The sequence below is a fragment of the Lissotriton vulgaris genome, chromosome 8 (genome assembly GCF_964263255.1).
Source record: "Lissotriton vulgaris chromosome 8, aLisVul1.2, whole genome shotgun sequence".
Classification (NCBI taxonomy): Eukaryota; Metazoa; Chordata; class Amphibia; order Caudata; family Salamandridae; genus Lissotriton; species Lissotriton vulgaris.
The window spans coordinates 1256723777-1256732130 of NC_141696.1; the positions used below are offsets into that span (position 1 = coordinate 1256723777).

General features: G+C 42.4%; 1 protein-coding gene across 1 annotated transcript in view; it reads right to left on the reverse strand.

The window, feature by feature from the left end:
- POLR1D (RNA polymerase I and III subunit D) overlaps positions 1-6276 on the reverse strand; it is a 61502-nt gene extending 55226 nt beyond the window's left edge. The window contains exon 1 of the mRNA XM_086935168.1: positions 6062-6276. Within this exon, the coding sequence (XP_086791294.1) occupies positions 6062-6156 (95 nt within the window). The 5' untranslated portion in view covers positions 6157-6276. The remainder of the gene's footprint in view (positions 1-6061) is intronic.
- Positions 6277-8354: the final 2078 nt, after the last annotated feature.

Below are 8354 nucleotides of genomic sequence, written 5' to 3' on the forward strand. Positions count from 1 at the left end.
GGTTCTGCATCATCTTCCTCTTCGGGCTTGGCTCTTGTATGGTTGAGCCTGCTGTCTCTGGGTTGTCCCCTGGAGGTGGTACCGCTTTCCCTTCTGTTGGCTTTGCACTGGGCCTTGCCCCGTCAGCGCTTCGGGCTTGGCAGGCTGTCTTGCGAGGATTCTGCATTCCTCTGTTGGGCGGTTTGGATCCTTTGGTGGCCGGGTTGCTTCGGCGTTGTTTCCTGCAGCATCCTTGGGCATTTTACTTCCTGGGATCTTCAGCTGGGGTTGCAGTCCCTTCCGGGAGGATCAGTTTCAGCCCCTCTGGTCTGTGGCCTTCCGGTCCCTCTCCATTGGGGTGGTTTTTTGGTGGCCTTCATTTCTGCAGTTCAGTTTGGGTAGCTGGGATTCTATCTGCACTTTTCTCCATTCTTGCAGGTCTTGTCGGTCCGTCTTGTGTTGCGTCAAGGTCCTGGGCTGCTGCCCTCGGTCCCCCCGGTTGTCCACTGATCCAGGAGAGCGGTGTTGCCTACTTTCCCTCCAGTCGTTGGGCCTGAGGTGGATTCTGCTCTCTCGCTGTTGGTTGTCTGACGAGCGGTGTTGCTGTTTGGGGCGGACTGCGTCTTTTTTGTTGCTGGGAAGTCTTGTTGGTCCTGTCTGGTCGTATGCCTTCGGTCTCCGGCCCAGGTGGTTTGATTCAGCTGCCTGTCTTTCTGCCCTGGGTTGCACAGGGTTCTGAGATGTCTGCCTGGGTGCCGGTCGGTCTGCCAGGGGTCTGTCTGTCTGTCCAGATACATAGATGACTTTTTTTCATCTGGATAGAAAACGAAGACCTCTTGGAAGAATTTTTCTTATGGATTAATGAATGTGACAAAAACATTAAGTTTACCAAACATGTGGATAGGGCACAAGTGGAATACTTGGATGTGGTCATCAAACATCAGGAGGGGTTCCTTGCCGTTGATTTATATGTCAAGCCAACGGCAAGGAACACCCTCTTGCACTATGATAGTTACCACCCTACCACACAAAAAAACAGTGTGCCATTTGGTGAATTTCTGCGTCTTAGACGCAACTGTACCAGTATCTTGGACTATGATGAAAAATCTATCATGATGAAGGCTAAATTCTTTGCTCGTGGGTACCCCATGAAAATCATAAGAGACTCATATAAGCGGGCTCGCTTTTATGATCGACAATGTCTCCTTCAACCAAAAACAACTAAATCGGTTTCAAATTTGATTTTCATAACCAAACACTCAGTCCTCAATGAGAGAATAAGACAATTGATATACGCCAATTGGCATATATTAAATGTAAACCTCTCAAAAATACAACAATTGCCCAAACCTATTTTTGCCTATAAGAGGAATAAGTCCCTTAAAGACCACATTGTAAGATCAAGAATGATAACACCTAACCCACAGGGACAACAATCATCCTTGAATATGCAGCCAGTTTCAGGAACCTACAGTTGCAGTAACTGTAAGTCATGCCACACAGTAATACAAGGTTCTAGTCTAACATTTAACAAACAACTGGTTAAACCTAAGGACCTCAACAATTGCAGGACTAGTAATGTAATTTACCTGATTATTTGTCCATGCCAATTGGGCTATGTAGGTCAAACAGGAAGAGCCCTTAATGTGAGACTAACAGAACACAGATCTGCTATACGAACGAAGAAATTAGCAGCGCCTATGGTATCACATTACTTAGAACATAACCATACCCCAGATAGTATGTCTTGGTATGTTCTGGAAAGGGTTCAAGTAAAAACAGGTTTGGATTTGGAGAAAATTTGTAAGATACGGGAGGTCTATTGGATTTTTTTGTTGGGAACAGCAACCCATGGGTTAAATGCCGAAATCCCGTGGGAACAAGCATTCCTATAGAACATGCCCAGATATAAAATTCAGTTCTTATCTTGATGGCAGCACAATGGGATTAAACTGAGAGGAAATCTATATTTCCATATTTGGATTGTAAAGTGTGCTAACTAGAGTTAGAATGTAAATTATCTTGCATTCTGTTAGTTTTGACCTACCATCACTGATTGGGGATGAACAATTTTTCCAATATTGTTTGTCATTATATATTTCATCCAATTATTAAAACCACTGGAGATGTGAAATCGTACTGTATTTTCAATTGCTCATGTCTCTTGTATGTATATAGGCACTTGTTTTACCATCTATGTGGCCATACATTATTTTCTTTGTCAGGTATTTCACAACCAGGTATCCTATAGCCACAGGTTAAGTGCCACGTTTCAACTGCTCATATCCTTTAAATGTCTGTAGTTCCCTGTTTTACCATCTATGTGGCCAAACATTACCACCCCTTTTTTTGGGTATTTTACAGTCCCTTCTCTCAAATACTACAAGTCAATTACCATTTCAATATGGCACCTAATTTCTATGACAAAAAATGGGAGTGTATTTGTTTCTCTGTTTTTTAATTTATTACATCCGGCACGCATGCGTTCTTCTGGTTAAATGTAGGGCTATCATGTAAATTACTCAGTCCCATATGACGTAATTTAAATTAGCAACACGAGCATACGTTATTAATATCTTGCTTTTCTTGGCACTATATACATATAATAGTGCATAAGTAGCTACTTACTCGGCATTCTGTTAAATTAGGTTTCCTTTTCGCCATTAAACTGTAATTTGGAATCATTTAATAATCGGATCCCACACTCTAATATGGCGTTCGCCTGACGTTGAAATCCATTAGTCCGGACTTCACGTCCAGTGACCTAACATATCGCGAGAAGCTTTCCCAAACACTGCGCGAGATCTCGCCCTAGCGGTTTAAATATTTGACATACACTACTGCCCAGCTGCAGCAGTACGAGCCAGACGGATCCACGATACGGCTTCTCTTTCCAGTAAGTAAGAACCCTGCATTCTTAGGTTCACGTTCATCTGGGTGCCGGTAAACTTTTTTCCTGCATTTTTTTCATGAGTGGCAAGATGAAAGTAAATAGAGTCGGGGACATAAGTTGCCACATGCGTAAACAACATATTCCTCTCAAACTATGCCTGCAATTTTGCAAGTGCTAATTTAGCTGCCGTGTTGGTTAGAGCATTCTGTGAGCACGATGCCTGCAATTTTGCAAGTGCTAATTGAGCTGCCGTGTTAGTTAGAGCATTCTGTGAGCACTATTTACATCTTATTTGCTCTACTTTTAATTGTAGAGGGTTCCATCTTCACCTGCGCACATGGAATAATCGTCTACCATGGGTTCAGCTGTATCCTTCCATTACTTAAAAAGGACACCCACAAACCTCGATTTTTAAAGGTACAGACCATTATACGCTGTCCTTTTATTAAACATGATCCTGTATCCTATAGCCAGAGTTTTCACTATTTGTTTTAAATTCCCCTTTGCTGCAGCAATTCCTCCTGCGCCTCAAATACTTACCATGCCGTCCATCTGAGCTGGGAAATTCGAAGCACAAGATTTATAAGTATGCATATTTCTATTTTACTCTTGGTAGTTACTTTTGTCTTAAAAAGATAGTAACCCTTGGTAATTAGTATACCCTATTTTCGCTTTAGAATCTGGCAACTCATCAGAACCACATTTCAAGAGAACGTTACACATCTATTCACGGGAACGTGTCGTGCCATTGAGCCATCATATTTACAGCATTTGAGATCACGTAACAGGTATTACTGCTGATAGTTTTTGGGGGCATGTCTTAATCAAATAGACAGACACTTGCTTTACTAATTAGTACCCCCATATTTTATTTCACATCTTGGTAGCTGCTACTACACCCGTGCAGGATCATACAATCAGGGACCGTCATATACCTATTTTTAGAACGTGATGCAGCGTTGAGCCATCAGACCTGCTGTAGTTGACACCTCACAACAGGTATTATTGGTAAAGCCTCCGGGCAGATGTCTTCATTATATAAACAGATAGATACCCTACACACTCAAATCTTGCTGTACCTTTTCTTGTCACAGATTTTACCCTTGTCCAAGATCCCTTCGTCGGAAACCCATTTTTGCTGACACATAATTTGTGTATACATTCCTAGTAGATACCTCAGGTATGAATTCTCATAATTTATTTTTCTTCTACCAGTGGTTGATGTATTGAGCCAAAATTTGGGGAACTACCTGCAGACATTTAAAACTATCTGGAACATGGTTTTGGATTAGAGTGTTGGTATAGAAGAAAATAACGCATCCATAAAGAGAATGTTTAATGATATATATGTACATATGTAAATAAAAACTGTAAATATACTGACAATGAAATGTACATAAAGATTGTAAATATGTGGATAATAAAGTGTACATATAGAGCTATTGGGTTCTTGTGGTAGAGAGCTAGCGGTGTTAGGAGAGGGTGCTCATGAATTATTTACACAGTTAAAGAGAACTAGTGAAACAAAGATATAAGTTCTGTCGCATGTTGTGTAATATAGATTGTCATGTTTTTAAGAAAAATTAACTGAGTATCTTCTACCATTATAGTATCATACCAGCAATTGAAAATACAGAACTCCTGATGAAGGCAACTCGCCGAAACGCGTTGGATTCAGTTTTGTATTTGACAATAATAATCAATTGTTGATCTATGCTTTAGTGCTGGGATTATCAATTCTGGTGATTAGGAATATATTGATGTTTAGAAACTTGTATAAATTATTGTAACAAGTTGTATATATGGTGAATTTAAAAAAAAAGTGATAAAAAGCAAAATAACATTTGAGAGAGAAAAAAAGTAATTAAAAAGAAGTTTTATAAATCCACAATTTTGGGTATTTCAATCTATATAATAACAATATGAGATAGAGTTCTAGAAATACACACATAACCCGGTGTTCAAGTGAACTTTCAAAAAGTCTGTCTGTCTGTCTCCTGGTCCTTGGGAGCCTCGGCTGTGGACCCCTGTTGGGCCACTGTCTGGTCCTACCCGCTCCTGTTCTTGGTTACCTACCTGATGGTGTTGGGTGTTCCTTCTGCGGAGGCCTTTGCTGGGACAGTTCTTGGGGGGGGCTGGTTCTTCATGCTCTTGTTTATCGTCCCTTCTGTGAGTCTTCTTGGTTGTGGCCCGGTTATTTTATTTGTTTTTGTTGGATTCAGCTTACTGTTTTGCATTTTCCCGTTGTCCGTGGTTTCCATGAAGCCACTGGGCTTGGGTATGTGCTCACTATGTAAATCTGGTGGCGAGGAGGTAATGCCCAGGTTACTTACCGGTATCTTCATTACTCCAAGTATTATCTTCCTCACCACATGAGTTCCCATCCCTCCCTCCCTGTTTGGATATAGGCTTCATGTGGTTCTTGGGGCTTGGTAGTTTTACAGTTAGTGGGATTGGTCGACAGTCCCCTTATACGGGGTAAAGGGTGACGGAGGTCAGCCATGTTGGGGAGGCATGAGTTGCTGATTTGCTTTGGAGGGTTAGGGTGTGGAGCTAAAGCTCACTACATAAATCATGTGGCTAGGTAAACAATACTCGGAATAATGAAGACACCGGTAAGTAACCGGGGCATTTACATTTCTTTCAGGCAGCAGGCACCCTGACAAAAAGGCTTGTTTAGCAGACTGCTACTAACTCAGTTTCAAAGCACAGGAGACTCGGCCTTACTTCAGCTGAATCATTTCAGCTGGCATTTCAGCTGTCGGAATTAACCGACTTAGGACGGTTGTCTTTTCATAAAAGTAGAAATGTTCTACATAGAAAAAAAAGTCAAGGCACGTCGTGCCACTCAGATCCCATTCCAATCCCCCCTTTCGACCAGTTAGCTACAAATTACGCGTTTGAACTTTCCCTGGAGAAGAGTGGGATTTGGGGAGATATCCGACTCCAGGTCTCCGTATGTCCTGGAATTAAAACGGGAAAGCGTAATTTGAAACAGAATGACAGGTTCCCGCTATCTATTGAGACCACGAGGCAAGAAGGATTAAAGAAGAAAATGGCGAATATCTATCCAAGTGGTTAGTTCGCTACTTTGCATTAATCAGGATCGGTAAACGCATTCCACAATCAATAGTGATGTGGGTTTTAATGTGTGCCTACTTCTCGATATTACGGGTGCCAGACCTTTACCTTTCCAAATCTTCCTCCAACTCCGAGACTTGTGCCGCGGCTCCAACGGGTGCTATGCCGGCGGCAGGCAAGGGCTTCTTCCTGGCTGCAGACATTGGCCGACCTGGTTCTTCGTGCCTTGGACAGGTTACTGGATGACGGCGAACGCTGAAATCTCCTGGTAGTTTCCGGGAAACGACGATATGCGACTGGATGACAGGAAAGAGCACTAACTTGAGTCCTCCGATAAAGCGGCGGCCATCTTAAGAAAAGAACAGTTGATGTATTACGGAGCTGAACTGTGTACGGAATATTACATTTTAAAAACAATTCACAAGAGAAAAACCATTTGCAATGTGGGTATGCAGTTATTCAGCTCATGTACTGTACGATATTTCTAAAAAATTGTATATAATGTTTTAGTATTTGCTATACGGATATCCTATTTCAACAACCCCTAGTTTAAACTCTGATTTTTTATTTTATTTATTCATATTTCAAATCTGATTGTAAGTGTTTTATCTGTTTTGTTAATGTTACTTTTCCATTCTAAGATGGCCGCGGACAAAGCGTAACTTAGAGAATGAGCTAGGTCATTTAATATGGAGTGTGTCAATGTCTCGCGATTTCACTGGCTACAGGCGAACAACAGTGTAGATTAGAAACAGTTATGGTACCAAAAATGAATATCATTTTCAAAGTAATTTGAAAGGGTTGGTTGGTGTCGTGATAAAGTCGGATGAAACAAGCTGGCAACCCATAGCTGGCAAGTTTCAGATTGCTTATATGTGACATTTCCATGGTTCAGTGTACCTGAGTCATATTTAACTGCTAAATGTGTGACACTTACGCATAGCTGCCAAGGTTTCAGATTGCTAGGTGTGACATTTTCATAATTTCGGTGTAATTATGAGTGACATTTCAACAACTATGAGTGAAAACTTCTCACGTGCAAAATCAAGCAATGAAGACGAGGTAAATGTATAAATATCACTAATTATGTCCATTTGAGCTACAAGAAACTCTTAGAAGCTCTATAAAGTGTTGTAAAGCAGCAAACATGGAAGGGTGCTAACATATTTTAGCAGTCATTTTTAGCAGGACTTTAGCTTTGCTCCCAAAAGTCACCATATTACGCGGTAAAAGATCTCAGCTGCTATAATATGAAAAATCAGTTATCTAGAGCCACTGTAGCTGACCTCACTGCCCAGCCTGCAGAGGCACCATTAATTTCAGCGTAACCAAGGACACAAGCACTGAGCTGCAGGTTCATGCAGATGCCCGCTCAGCTTTAAATAAAATATATTGAGCATGAGCCCTAAGTAAATGTGTGCCACGGCCACCACGAGCGACCGGCAGCCGGTCCTACTGTCAGCTGAGCAGAGTGCTGCATAGAGGACTGTACAGAAGTGAGTAATCATGTCACTATGCGAGTTGCAGCTGGACTTTTATTACCTGCTTGTCCTTTCAGTGCACCTAAACACAAGCGCAACTCGGAGAGAAGTAGGGGGGCCTTCTTTCTGCATAAGAACATGAAGCAGCCAGTACAGCAACTGACTTGCCTCTGCATTTGTTCATCTCTCAAGGGCCCAGGCCACCGAGTCTCCGTGGCGTTGCAGGCTTCCAATATCAGCGGTGGGAGGGGCACGGGGCTGAGGGGATTAATTTCTCAAGGTCGGAGTGCTTAAAATTAAGCGCAACTCGGAGTGTATTCGGCAGAGCTTCTTTCAGGCTAGGGAAATAAAGCAGCAAGTACAGCAACTGACTGCAGTCCCGTGTCTCACTCTCCTTGAGAAATGAATCCCCTCAGCCCCGTGCCCGTCCCACCACTGATATCTGAAGCCTGCAACGCCACGGAGTCTCGGTGGCCTGGGCCCTTGAGAGATGAACAAACTCAGAGGAAGGCTATATTCTCAGCCTGTTCGTTTGGTCGACGCTTACCACCAGCCGGCAGTAAGTGGTTAACATCGTATCATGATGTGTTAGCTGGGCACAGTGACGCTCTAAAATTAAATATTTTAAAGTCGATATTCCTATTCCTATTGTGAAGCGCTCTGACACCTTGGGGTAGAGTTGCATTATCGGCGCAGGAGGATCCCCACCCGCACCAGAGTAGAAAAGGCATGCATAAATAAATACACCACACAATTTTTTGGGAGAAAATATGGCTGCAGGTTTATTACATACAACAGTATGCAAATTATGGTGGGTTATCTTACGGGCGATCCAAAGGCAGGTAGCCGTACTAACCTATGCTACCCTGCCGGCCTTATGAGCCAAGCACTGTGGAAACCCAATCAGCGCTATCCTTATA